This window comes from Condylura cristata, unplaced genomic scaffold (genome assembly GCF_000260355.1).
Source record: "Condylura cristata isolate star-nosed mole 26May11 unplaced genomic scaffold, ConCri1.0 scaffold00028, whole genome shotgun sequence".
Taxonomy (NCBI): Eukaryota; Metazoa; Chordata; class Mammalia; order Eulipotyphla; family Talpidae; genus Condylura; species Condylura cristata.
The window spans coordinates 13,619,630-13,634,019 of record NW_004567129.1 but is presented as its reverse complement, the minus strand read 5'-3'; the positions used below and the strand labels follow the sequence as shown (position 1 = coordinate 13,634,019).

The following is a 14,390-nucleotide window of genomic DNA, read 5'->3' as shown; positions in this document are numbered from 1 at the left end:
CCCCCATTTTTGATCCCATTCCCCACTCCACCCCCACAGAATGTCTCTGGTCTATGGTTGTTCATTATTTTTGTTATTTTCTCGCCAACAAGAGAGGCGTTTTTAATTATTTCCCAGTGAGTGTACTTCTTATGCTTTAGAAAGTTCAGTCTTTTTCAAGTAGAAAATGTATTCCTTGAAACTTAAACCTTTATATTTTACTTTTACTTAGGAAAAAGAAGATTTTGTTTTTATAAAATTTTATAACTTAGAATATTCATTTATGTAAGATTGTGGAGTTTGAACTGGTTATCAATCTGAGAATTGAAAGGAATATTGTCTTTGGGGTGTTTTGTGGTAGTCTTCTTTTAACAACAACAGCCATAGGTAATATTTGTTATCATTACTATGTATTTTTAGCGGGTAACTGTCTGCATTTCCTTTTAGGCAGGAAGCTATGTTCGTGATGATGCTGTTCCCAACTTGATCCAGTTAATAACCAATAGTGTAGAGATGCACGCCTATACTGTCCAGCGCTTGTACAAAGCAATTCTTGGTGATTATTCTCAAGTGAGTAATTCATTTGTCTGTCTTTTACTTTAAGGGGAAAATAATCCTTTATTGTGTGTGTGTGTGTGTGTGTGTGTGTTTGTATAACTAACACTCTACCTATGCCTGATTTGACCTTTATGATTAAATGAACTGTGATAAACTGTGATATGCATTAATTCTTTTGACTGTGTGTGGTGCCTTTTTTGACAGCAACCTTTGGTACAAGTAGCTGCATGGTGTATTGGTGAATATGGAGATCTTCTGGTGTCTGGCCAATGTGAAGAGGAGGAACCGATTCAGGTACACCTTCTGGCTGTTTGTTAAGTGGGGGAGGTAGTGTTTAAGGTTATAAGCTGGTAATATTTAATGGGGAGGTGATGTTGCTTCTTTTGAAAACCTTTCAAAGAATTAGCATTAGAATTAAATTGCAAAACAATCCAGTTTTGAGAGGAAACTTACTGGGCCAGTTTTAGACCACTTTAGGACCTATTTCCCACTCCAGCTCATTGAATGATAATAGCTCTCATCTGTGTGTTTGTGTGTGTGTGTGTGTGTGTGTGTATGAATGATTTATCTTCTTGCTAGTAAACAAGAAGAAATGAGACATGTTTACATTTGTTCATTAAACATCAGACTTTAGGAGAAATCTGTGGATCTTTTTCTTCCGCTCCTGTTTCATAAAGCTATAACATGCCTTTCAGTCCTCTGGGATTTTTCTCTTTTTTTAGCCTCCTTTCTCTCAGTTTCTGATTGATGGATCAACTTGGACAATTACCTTGACAAAGTATAGATTATATTAGACACTTGGTAATGATGGTATGATTGTTTTTCTGTGGCATTCTGAGACTTGATAGCAGATTTCGACATTTACTTTGTAAACTCATTCTAACTTGTCTTTACGTTCTCCCCAGGTTACAGAAGATGAAGTGTTGGATATTTTAGAAAGTGTTCTAATCTCTAATATGTCTACTTCTGTGACTCGAGGTTATGCCCTCACTGCCATTATGAAGCTTTCTACTCGATTCACCTGTACTGTAAAGTGAGTATGGAGAAAGTAGGGTGTAAGGGTTGTTTTGTAATTTTCGTAAGGGAAATTTCAAGTAAAGAAAATAGTAAAATTAATTGCATATACCTATTTTACATCATCAGGTTGCAGTTAATCCTTATTTATTCTTTTCTTCTTCTCTCCCCACCACTGATTATTTTGAAATTAAAAGCTTATGCTTTAAAACCAGACTTCTAATTTCATACTTAGAGAAATTACTTCCCCATGTAAAGATTTCTGGTGTTAAAATATTTTGGATGTCTAAATAGGAAAAAAAATCATAAGGATTAATTGTTTATTCAAATTATATTCTTCACTGTTTTGAATAAGTCAGTTCTTAAATCAGCTTCCCAGCTAATTTTTCTTAGACTTTCTGCTTTGCTTTTCAACACAAGACCTTTAAATTGTGAGCTAGAATTTGTTGACAAGTCTGGCGTTATGACCCTTTTGTTGATAGAAACTTAAGTTATCAAAGAAGAGAATGAAATTTCTTTTCTAGTAAATTGATAACTGGAACTTTTATATAACAAGCATCAGTAGAAGGAATAATTAAGAGAGGACAATTGCATTACTGTTACAATAAGTGTATTGTAAATGGTTGATGGTGTTGAGGTACATGTTGGATGAATAGAGTTTTATTTTTGAAAAATTAAGAAAGAATAGGTATTTAAAAATTTTAATTAGAAAGCTCTAGTTGAAACACTATGTTCTCTGCTTACTTATGAATTTTCTTTTGAATATCTGAACTGTTTTATCATTTTATTCCAAAGCCGAATTAAGAAAGTGGTTTCCATCTACGGAAGCAGCATTGATGTGGAACTCCAGCAGAGGGCAGTAGAATATAATGCACTTTTTAAGAAATATGACCATATGAGGTAAGTGAGAGAAGTGAAGAAATGAGTATGCCTTTTAGCATCCCAGGCAATTTGTCGTCATGATAATCCATAAAGGATACTTAACTCCTTGTGCTTTATTAACTGACTTCACAATTCAATTTAGTTCTGATTGCTTGGCTGCTTCTGTTTTGTCCATCTATTCTACCTAGCTGATAAGTAAGTTAACTATATTTTCTTCTTCTCTCCTTTTGTTCTGGAAACTTTGCTTCATTTTCCATTTTATTTGGTTACTTAGCAGGAACTGTATTTTTTTAAAGAGAATCTCATTCAGATACCATTACTACTAACATTTTGGATCATGTCACTGCCCCTTCTATTATACAGAATATCTTTGATTGGAGACTAAAACCTTTAAGTTTATTTCGATGTTACTGCAGTCACTGAGAAATCTCAATCTCTCAGGATTTAGGTTGACAGTTTTGTCCATTCAGGGTTCCTTCCCTGTCCTTAATCCAAATGGGAATTTAGGTCATGTGTTCTTGCAATCTGCCTTCTCTTTCAATGTGTGTGTTTCAGGGTTGAAAGGAGTGATAGCTCTCCTCTTCTGGCTCCAGTATAGTTATGGTGATAGTTTGGGGTAGGGAATGTAGGTTAACTGCCTAGAATTTAACCACTTCAGATTCTTCCAGGTCTGCCCTGCTTGAGAGAATGCCAGTCATGGAAAAAGTGACCACAAATGGCCCAACTGAAATTGTACAGACAAATGGAGAGACAGAACCAGCTCCTCTAGAGACCAAGCCACCACCCGCTGGGCCACAATCTACCAGCCAGGTAGTCTTTCATTTGCGTATTCAGGGTTTCTGATAACCTTACAGTTCCTCTAACATATCTCTAAGCTGATTCCCTTCAGTGTTCTTAGTTGGATTGATGTTTTGTTTCCTTATTTGTATGTGTTGGGAGAATTTTGCACTAGCTATAGATTAGACAAATAACTAATGAATTGAGATATTATTTCCTTGTTTAGGCCAGTGATTTATTGGATTTGTTGGGAGGAAATGACCTAACACCTGTTATTCCAACTGCACCTACAAGCAAACCAGCCTCTGCTGGTGGAGAACTTCTTGATTTGTTGGGAGACATCAACCTTACAGGTGAGGCCAGACATGAGTTATTTAACGCTTAAATTGGGATAAAAACCTTGGGGGAAAAAATGACTATTGAATTTCTAACATGTCAGTCAACTGGATAGAAGTGGTAAAGTAAGAAAGAAGAACAGAATCTCAAAGATTGTTTTCCAGTTTCAGTATCCCCCAGAGTTAATTTTCTATGTCTTAACAAAATTTCAAAATATTAACTTGTTAGGTATTTTGGAGTCATTCACAGATGATTTCAAATCCTCAGATGCTAAAATAAAAACAACTCCATAGTTGTTATTACAAAACTTAGTATGTAGATGTTATGCTTCTAAACATGTCAACATTTCCATAGTACAGAGTCCTGTTTAATTATAATTGTAAGTGGTTATCTAATATAACCGTTTTTACTCTAGAAGTTTGCCATTATTTACTCAGTTTACTATATTGGACATTTGATGTGTTTCCAGTTATTTTCTATAACACCTTAACAGATAACGTTATTATATCAGTTTTTCCTTAATTTGAATTGCTTTCATTAGACTAAGTAATTTAGTTTATCTGAATCTGTTTAAAATAGGGTGTTAAATACTTAGCTCACAGGGTATTTATGAGGAAAGTGCCTGCATGACGTATGTACTTTGTATGCTTTGTGAATCATAAATGCTATTGACTTTTTCTTCAATGTATGTGGTTTCCAGTCTTGTTGTAGTCATAAGTCATGTATATTATCATTTTGAAAAGCCTGAGCAGGTGAAAGATTGGCCTAAAAGTTAATTTTTATTTCCAGGGATGTTTAATATTTATACACATACCTGCATCATACATGCATTTTCATTTGCATGTTCCTTTTGTCATGGGGTCTTAACATTTAGGTTTGTTTTTGTTCTTTCTTATTTGCCTCTATTTATATAAGAGACTATATAAAAGGTAAAGTGATAAAAATCTTCAAAAGCCTCAATTTTCCTTTCTTTATTCACAGTGTGTCTTAAACGCACTTTCCCATTTTTCTTTATAGCTGTAAGTTAATTTTTGAGTCTTAGAGTCCTTAAGCCATTGTACAGTGACATACTTATATATCATGATTTAAATAGTGGAAATTGAGCTATGTGAATATTTCTCTGTATACCTTGTTGGTTATGTGCTTGGCCACATGTATTATGGTGTTCACATTTGTTTTAAAAATCTTATGGTTGTTTAACCATCTGTATTTCTTGCTAACCTTCCTTGCTTGATTTTAGTGTCATGTTTTTTCTAATGTGCTTGTTTTTAAAAAATATCTAGGCTTTTTTTTTTTTTAATTAATTTATTTATTCATACAGAACTGGGGTACAGGCCAGAGGCTCAGGGTCAGCGAGAGGCTTCACCAGAGACAGAGTGGGGAGCAGAACAGGCAGATCTACGAAGTACACTGCTGAGGGGAGCAGCGGGTGGGTCAGGAGAGGTCTGCCACGCCATGTGGTCACCTCCGGGGCAGGCGGGAATCGAACTCATGTGGAAGTGGCTTTAGCTTCTCAGTGCTGTACTTTAACCCGCTGCGCCACCAGGGAGGGCCTCTAGGCTTCTTTTTTTAACTTTTTTTTTTTTTTTAAGATTTATTTATTTATTCATACAGAACTGGGGGACAGGCCAGAGATGCGGAGGGTGAGAGGATTCACCAGAGACAGTGGGGTGCAGAACAGGCAGATCGATGAAGTACACTGCTGGGGGAGCAGTGGGCGGGTCAGGAGAGTTCTGCCACGCCATGTGGTCACCTCCGGGGCAGGCGGGGATCGAACTCATGCACAGAAGTGGTTTTAGCTTCTTTGTGCTGTGCTTTAACCCGCTGCGCCACCAGGGAGGGCCCTAACCTTATTTTTTTTAATGGTATATTTTCAGTTAATTTTATAAGTAGTTTGAAATCTGTTTACATATAAAATACATTCTATTTATTTTGCTGAATTTTGCATACTTCTCAGAATCCTGATTCCTCTCAGTTCATGGTCATGCTCTATGCTAGCCTTTGATTGTATGCCCTTCAGCTTGTTCTTACTTGGAAGGATCTGATCAATATTACAATCTGGTGGTTGCTTCCCTCCCTCTTGATCGCAGAGGTAACTGCTATCTGTTGTAGATCATTGCTTAAATTTTGTATTGGTCATTCCTCAGCCTTTCTTGATAGAGTACTATTTCACCAATTTTTACATTTTTTTTTAAGATTTATTTATTTATGCATACGGAACTGGGGTACAGACCAGAGGTGCAGGGGAGGTGAGAGTATTCACCAGAAACAGAGCAGGAGGTAGAACAGGCAGATAGGCGAAGTACACTGCTGAGGCGAGCAGTGGGTGGGTCAGGAGAGGTCTGCCACGCCATGTGGGTCACCCACCGTTTGGGGAGGTGCATTGAACTCTCACTGAAGCAGTTGCGCCAGCTTATAGCACTGCATCCTAACCCGTTGCGCCACCAGGGAGGGCCCAATTTTTACGTTTTTTCAAAGTGTTACCCAACTGAATGTGTTCTTTTGTACCTTACTATCTTTTTGCTAAACATTGTATTTTAAGAGAATGACTCACATTAAGTGTATTTCTATTGCAATCACATTTTCAATATTAAGTATGGTTTAATTTTGTCAATACATAACAATTTACTTACCCATTACCTGTATGATGGATATTTTTGTTATTTCCTTTATTTCTCTGTTAGAAACTGTTTTACTGTGTAACACTTTTGCATATCTCTGTGTGTACTTATGCAAGAATTAACCAAAAGTTTTCTTTTTTATAGTTTAAATTTTTTTAAATTTATATTTATTTCCTTGCACCATTGTTATCTTTGTACAGCATTTGATTTCTCCCCTCAAGTGTACTCTCTGTACTTCTCCCATAGTCCCTTGTGATTTATCACCGTAGTCCCTGTGCTCTTCCCTCCCCTCTTTTGACTTGTCTTTCTCCTCCTCCCCTGTTGTTTGCCACAAATCTATGATCAGCTTCCAAGTTTTGTCTTCAAAAGCATTCTTAAGAAAGATAATGGGTCTCAGCTAGGAGAGATTTTGCATATGGGGGGTTGGCAGTACCTGGAGATATTTTTGACTGTCCTAACTAGGAGGATGCTACTATCATTTAATGGGTAGAAAGTAGGCATGCTGCTAAGTATCTTCCTGTGCACAAGACAGCCTCCACAACAAAGGATCATCTGGTCTAACATTTCATTAATTTTGAGGTTTAGGAACTTAAGAGGCATGTGCATGTTCAACATTCTTAATGCCAAATTGTTCTACAGTTTGTACAGGTTTACATTCCTGTGCCAGAACTAAGAAGCCCCTGTTTTGAATTCTTAGTAGTTTCTCGTATTACCACATTTTGAATTTTTTTCCTTTCTGATGGGTGTGTAATAATACCTCATTTTGAATTTTAAATTTCCTTTTCTTTGTATGGTAAGGTTAAGTATCTTTTCGTTGATTCCATTTTCATTCAAGTTCCCTCTAAAATGTTTTCTTGTTCACATCTCTTACCACTTTTAAACTGAGTTTTTTGAAATTATAGATCATATTTGTAATTCTGTGTACTCATCTATTTGTTGTGTAGCAAACATTGTATCCTGCCTGAGGGTTTTTATTTTTGTAGTATCTTTTAGCTCTTTGCCTTTATGAGTGATATTTTTTATACCTTCTTGAAGGACTCCTTCCTTTGGCTTGAGACTATAATGTTTCCTTTGAGAATTTTGTCATGCTGGCTAAAGTCTGACCTTTTGTTAAAATACTTCTTTTAGGTGCTCCCGCTGCTGCTCCTTCCCCTGCCTCAGTCCCACAGGTATCCCAGCCCCCCTTCTTGTTGGATGGACTTTCATCACAGCCTCTCTTCAATGACATCTCTACAGGTATGATCACTGGTGTTGCCTCTGTAGAGCAAGGAGAGGGGTTATGGAAGAAAGGGAGTAGTTATTCTGCAAACGTTAGGCTGACTACAGCTAGACTGACCTTCCTGTGCTTTCCCAGGTATCCCCTCCATCACAGCGTACAGTAAGAATGGCTTGAAGATAGAATTTACCTTTGAACGGTCAAACACCAACCCCAGTGTCACAGTGATAACGATACAGGCCTCCAACAGCACTGAGCTGGACATGACAGACTTTGTTTTCCAGGCTGCAGTACCAAAGGTGCTACAGTGTGTTCTTTCCTTTTTCCTTTGACTTAAAGATTGGTTTTTTAAAAAATGCGTTTGGCAAGGGATTTATTTTAATGTTTGTGACTTAATTCACACTAACAATAAAGTACCTACTTAGTATGGTTTACTGAAGTTTGCCATTTTAGTGAATGCATTTCATTTGGTCAGAAGTACTGTGGTTAGTATTGGGGAACATTGGTAAGAGCAAAATTTTACAATGTGGTTCCTTAGTGTTCAGGCTGTTGAAAATAAGATGAGTTAAGTAACAGAGTGATAAATAGCAAAAAGAGCACATATTCCTGTATCGGGGTTGAAGATCAAATGAGGGACTTGATCTATTTGGCAGTCTAGTAACTGGATCAGAGTTAAAATTTTTCATCTCGCTATATAAGTGAAAGAAACACTCCTTTATTTTTCTAGTTTACTATTGATATATTGACTGTTTATTTTCATAAATTGAGGTTTTGTTTATATCAAGTCTTAGTTTAAGGAGTGTTTATGTCCATCTTGAATAATGAAGTTTTAAATAAAGATTTAAAGTGAGTAGGAAAGAAGTTTCTGTAAAATACAGAGTATTTTAGACTCTGTGGTCTCTTGTACATACTTAGTCCTGCTGTTATAATGTAAAAACATAGTATATTTCAATAGATGAGTGTGACTGTCTTCCAATAAAACATTTACAAAATAGGTGTTTATCCTTGGCCCATGGGCCATATTTGCCAACCCCAGGTTAGACTAAACAAATGTAATCTTTGCAGTGACATGGAAGCACTATGGCATTCAGACAGTACACATTTGGAAATGGAAGACCCTTAATTTGTGGCTATTGCTGACTTGCAACCTTCTTTACTTAAATTTTTAAGTTTTTTTTGAAGATTTACTTATTTGTGCATACAGAACTGGTACAAGCCAGAAGTGCAGGGGTGGTGAGAAGATTCACCAGAGACAGAGTGGGGAGCAGAACAGGCAGATCAGTAAAGTACACTGCTGAGGGGAGCAGTGGGCGGGCGGGTCAGGAGAGGTCTGCCGAGGAATGTGGATCACTTCTGGGGCAGGCAGGGCTAGCTGCAGCTAGCTTGTTGTGCTGTGTCCTAACCCATTATGCTACCAAGGAGGGCCAAGGGTGTATTATTATTATAAATACTTATAGTTATTTCCAGATTTCTCTTCAAAAGAATATGTGCTGGTGATAATGATATCTACTTCATAGTGTTCCTTTGGAGAACAAGTGTTTTATGTGCAAGGTGCTGTTTTAAGCACTTTTCATCTGTTCGGCACTCTGTAAATGTTAGAATTTGCAGTTTAGTGCTTTACATTTGTTGCTTTAGGCTACTGTCCTAGCAACCATCTCTTTTATTTAAAATATAGGCTTTGTTCTTGGTGCTCTACTGTGCAGTGGCTATTTACATATCCTAATGGTATATCTTGAGTTTCATAATGAAATGTCATATTTTATAGATTCTACTATGGCCTGTGTTTACTGACCATAATCTAAAATGAAGGACTTTTTTTTTATATATAATCCAGAGGTCTCCTATTATTTTTTTTCCTTACCTATCATGCCATGAATTTATAGTGAATGGATTTCAGCAGTTCAGGTTCCTTCCCATTGGTTCTCACAGACTGTGCTGCTCTGGGTGGAGCGGGCTGGTGCTTCAGTAGGATCCAAGTACCTATTCTTTCAGTTCTCTTCTGATTATTTTCTTTCACATGTTTCAAGAAGGTATACAGCTCTTAAAATGCTTAATATGCTCTGTGAATTTTAATTCTCTTGGCAAGAATCTTGCCTGGTTTGTTTACTACAGAGCCACCTGCATGCTGGATAATATTGACTCTTCCAGTTTTGCCATGGTAACATTTATGTGGCATTTCTGTTTGAGTAGTGCCTGTCCCTTTGATGTCTACACATCATATATTGAATATATATGACCAAAGAAATGGCTCCCTGTTTTCTGAAAAGCCTGGGGAACATACAGCTGGTGCCTCTCTTTTTTCCCTTTCTGTGGTCATTCTGGCAGTTTACTAGAAGATGTCAATTCTGGGAGATGTAGTTTGAGATTTCTCAAAGTTTAATTGGAAGCCTCAGTGATAGATAAAATAATATTGTTCATCTCAATTTACAGCAGTCGTACATGTCATAAAATAAATGTAAATAAATTACATTTCAGTGTACACAACTTATCTTGACAGTAAGATTATAATAAGACCCAAAATCAGAAGTGCATTGAGATTAAATCTCCATTCTTGTAATTTTGGCCTTAGGTAAGATTAGATAGACTTCTCTCTCCTTCCCTTCCTCTCCTCTTTTTTTTCTTCCCTTTTTCTCTGTTCTCTTTTCCTTCTCCCTTCCCTTAAAAAATTCAGAAACTAAACTTTCAAAATTAAAAAATCCTAGTGTATAAAACAGTGCTAACAATCTAAGTTTGGATCCCAGCCATCCAAACACATGAGAGCATTGAGGCCTGTAGTTGGTAAATAGTATGCTGGTTTGTTGTTTTTAGAAAACTTTTTGTTATTGTTATTTGTTTCTAGCCTTTTTCTTTTTTGGTCATGGATATTGCATAGTTGAATAGTTACTATTAAGTGAAGCTGCCAAAGCAAGAATCGGTCACTTTTTGGAACATGGTAGGCTAAAGTTCCTTCTACCAGAAAGGGGAGACTGGGTCATTGCTAGTTTTCATGATCAAAGACTCTAACAGTGAAGTTTTATAAACACCAGGAAGTGATGGTCAGCCCATGTACTATGAATTGCTGGTTTCTGGAAAACAACTGAAAGTAGCAGTAGGCAAATATATCACTTGTTGAGCCATCATCTGGATGTCAGATTCTTATTTGTGAACATCGCTGAGATAGCATTAAATGCAGTACTTTTTCTGAAGCATGCCCTTTTTTCCCCCAGACGTTCCAGCTGCAGCTTCTGTCTCCTAGCAGCAGCATTGTCCCAGCATTTAATACAGGGACTGTCACACAAGTCATTAAAGTGCTGAACCCACAGAAGGTGAGTAGCACCCTGGAAAATAGGACTCGAGCAAGGTGTAAGTGCATTTCTGAATGAAAACTTGACTTTGTTTCTCTGGAATTCTTTGACTCATAGTTAGAGAAGAGATCTATGAAAATGTCTCCTTGTTCTTTTATAGGTAATAAACAGATCCAGACACATTAAATGGGTTAGTGGCATCTTATTAAAATGCAGCTTAAAAAACCCTCTGTTAAAAGGCTTAAAGGTCTACTTTTTGTGTGGGGGATGGGGACATTTTCATCTTTAAACAAATGGTAAGAACATTTGTTCAACCAAATGTTCACATTAATACTTATTAGTAATTATTAAGTATGCATAGCAAAAGTGGGGACACTTTTAATGAAGTAGCCAAATGAAAATTAGCTTTAGAATCTGAAACTTAGCAATATTTTTTATTTCATCTTTTCAGATAAGTAAATTTACTCCTCTTAATCATAATCAATTTGGCCAGATTTTGAAAATGGCTCAGAGAATTTCACCTTGAAAGATTTTTAGTAGTGTCTCATAATTATTAGTATAATCGTCCTTTTCTTCTGCTTCTCGCTGTATTTTAAATATCTGACTATGTAACACAAACAGAAATTCTCTTGATAGCCTGATACATAGAATAAAAATGTTCTTAGTGCTTTAATGCTTGAAATTTGCCACATAAAGTAAAAAAGGTACTTGTAAGTAAGATCTCTTAATCCTGGTATTGTTATCTGTAAATTTATACTCCCCTTTCCCCTTTTATGCCTTGGGAATGAAACAAGTTTTCACATATGCCTATAAGAAGAGTATGCTTACCTCACTTTTCTAGAAACTTGGATACAAGGGTTGAAACATTTGAAATGCATTTGGCAAATGTTACTAGGAAATGCTCCAGAGTGGTGCAGTCCTCTCAATGCAGTTCTAGGAGCAAAGCCAGAGGAGAAGTGTTCTGGGAGTGCATTTCCGCTACTTGGCTGCATAGTGCTGGTCCCTTGACTATAGCTGGAGTCCTGCAAGGTTTTTGTTGTTTCCCATGTGTCATTTTCAAGGGACGACTTTGTTTTAACAGGTTCTAGAGCTTTTATTCCAGCCATTAATTTATGATCTTCTCTTGCTCACAGCAACAGCTGCGAATGCGGATCAAGCTCACATATAATCACAAGGGCTCAGCAATGCAGGATCTAGCGGAGGTGAACAACTTTCCCCCTCAGTCCTGGCAATGAGGTTCCGGCACCATTCTCATTCTTATCCCACTCAATCAAAGGAACTCTGGGAAGGAGGTTGTGATCGCTGGCAAGTCCCCCCGACTGTACCATGGGCATGAGGAGCTGAAGAGAGCTGTTGAGGAGGATTTTCCTAAAGTTATTGCTGACCTTGAAGCATTGTTAAAGACTAGTCTCCTCTCCTCCACTGTTGAGGCCGGCTGCTTCAGGAGGCTACTTTGCACTCTTCCTCCTGTTCTCCTTTTTTCCGCACTTCTCCACCCCTCCCACATTTACAGCCAGAATCAACATTCCTGGGCCCTGAGGAAATAAGCAGCTGGTCTGGAGGAGAGGACTGGAATTCACAGCAAGAAAACACTCACTCTGTCTCTGCAGCAAAGAGTTGCCCCTTCTTTCTACTGTGTTTCTCTGTGAACTGGGCGAGGTGGGGAATTTGTTCCTCACTAGCTGGTCACCATCTTCAGGCGCTTCTTACATCTGGCATTCAAAATGGAAATGTAACAATGGACATTAGGGAGCCCTGCCTTTTTCTTCTGGTTCCCCCAATGTTTGAAAGAGGCATTAGGCTCCTGGTAGCCTTTTCTGTGCATTGCTGTATACACACAGACACACACATGTATGTATGTTTGCTACCAAGAACTGGTCAGACCTTGAGAGATTGATTATTTGTAAACACTGGACAGATGCAGTTCAAAGAGTTTTTGTTGAGATTTGGCATGAAGGATATGGTGCTCTATTTGTAATAGAAACTTCCAAGGCTCTTCCAGCTCCCCTTTCTCGCCATTCTTTAGCTGTAGTCATGAATATTCTCCAATGTTTTCAAAATCAATTGCCCTTAAAGTACAAAGTGGACAGCTGCTAAAAGATACATTAATAGTCACTAATAATGCCCCTATTCCCACCAGATATTTTAAAGTTTGTCCGAAGCCCATAACTTGCTGTTTGAACTATGGTAAGTGGGTGGAAAGAAGAGTTCACCACTTTTAAAGCTCAGACACCATTGCCCATAGGAAGAGTGAGTATCAAACTCATCCTAGAGCATATTGGAGTCATCTTCTCCATTACTTCAAACCCCCCTTTTTATTTCCTGAGCCTGGCTTCGACCTCGGCATTCCGTTTGAATTCCTTCTTCTAACTGGAACATTTGTGTTGTATCTGTAACACTGGCACTGAAATAAAGACCACACGGTTAAAGAAATCTTTCCTATATTGTACTTTATGGTGTTGGAATGAAGCCTTGTAGCTTCCTTGCCCCCCCAAGTCTTGTGGACACCATAGGCTAGGACTATCCTTTCCTGAATCTGAGAAGTGGTTCTCTTGAGAGAGGCTAATCTCATGAATATCTGCATCAAAGAATTGCAGTCTGGAACTTTTTAACCTAGTGAGAGTGCCCAGTGGTTTTTATAAAGAACCCTCTGTGTTTTCAAACCTTAGCATAGAGTTGCTAGAATGACCTAAGGTGAGTTTCATGGCACGTGCTGAATGTACTATGTACATTCAGGTGCACAGGCACCATGTCTGAGACACTGAAGAAAAAAGGGAAAGTCCAGCTCACCTTGTTCTTAAAATGTTAATCATTACTGTACTGGTTTCTCTTTTAAATGTGGATATAAATATCCATATTTTCCCTCTCCTTTTCTCCAAGCCTTTCCTTAAAATCTTCAGTGTCTTGTCAAAGACTAGCTCTGTATCAGATGCTAGACTATTCCTAACATTTGACAAAACTGGAGTTGAACCTAAAGGCTCCAAAGTGGAATCTTTCTGGTCTTATGAGTAAGAGCAAGAGCTGCTAACATTTAATTCCACTGAGTAAATGGTTGACTGAATCAGGAACAGGATATAATCTTTTGAATATTTTTCAGGAAAATAATTGTGGACTAGTATGTATTTCCAACAACTGCTCTGCCCGTGCAATGAAAAGTAGCCTTTAAAGGTTTCTTGGTGGACTGATTTCATTGGATGGATACTTAATGCTGTGAAACATGATAGGATTGACATAATACTGGTGGATTTCTTGAATAGAATTTGTCTAACATTCCTCTGTGGTAAGAGGCTTTATCTTCTCTCATGTTTGTAGTTAACCAGCTCAAGTTTCTTTAGTTGTACTGAGTTGAGTTTGAGAAATCAGCTAAAGACTTTAACAGAAAGACAGTGCTAGCAAGCTCATGGAGCTGGGAAGGGCCTGCTCTGATAACACAGCATCCTCTTAGGTGATGTAGTTTTGAGGTAGACTTATCTGTGACCCTCTGTAGTTTTGTCTAGAAGGAATAAAAATCATGGCCTTAACACAAAGGGTGCTGCATAGAATATCAAGTGATTTCGGGCACCATACTATATAGGACTAGTGGCCATAACTGCCTAGGATACTGATGGTTGTGAAGACTGTTTCAAATGATTGGATCTTTGAAAGCTTCAGCGTGCCTTAGTTTCTAGGATCAGAATTCATTCTCCTCTCACTTGGCCTTGCTGCTAAAAGGAGAAATCTCTT

General features: G+C 37.7%; 1 protein-coding gene across 4 annotated transcripts in view; it reads left to right on the top strand.

Annotated features, from left to right (window-relative positions):
- The window catches only part of AP1G1 (adaptor-related protein complex 1, gamma 1 subunit), a 98,656-nt gene extending 84,723 nt beyond the window's left edge, over window positions 1–13,933 (top strand). For 3 of the 4 annotated variants that reach the window (XM_012730622.1, XM_012730621.1, XM_004690406.2), the window contains 10 exons: window positions 427–549; window positions 742–831; window positions 1,443–1,570; window positions 2,347–2,451; window positions 3,102–3,243; window positions 3,437–3,563; window positions 7,296–7,403; window positions 7,522–7,682; window positions 10,590–10,688; window positions 11,801–13,100. In XM_012730622.1, coding sequence (XP_012586076.1) covers window positions 427–549; window positions 742–831; window positions 1,443–1,570; window positions 2,347–2,451; window positions 3,102–3,243; window positions 3,437–3,563; window positions 7,296–7,403; window positions 7,522–7,682; window positions 10,590–10,688; window positions 11,801–11,902 — 1,185 coding nt within the window. In that variant the 3' untranslated portion in view covers window positions 11,903–13,100. Of the gene's footprint in view, window positions 1–426; window positions 550–741; window positions 832–1,442; window positions 1,571–2,346; window positions 2,452–3,101; window positions 3,244–3,436; window positions 3,564–7,295; window positions 7,404–7,521; window positions 7,683–10,589; window positions 10,689–11,800 lie in introns of all 4 variants that reach the window. The other variant, XM_004690405.2, reaches the window with a different exon arrangement.
- The last annotated feature ends 457 nt before the right edge of the window (window positions 13,934–14,390 follow it).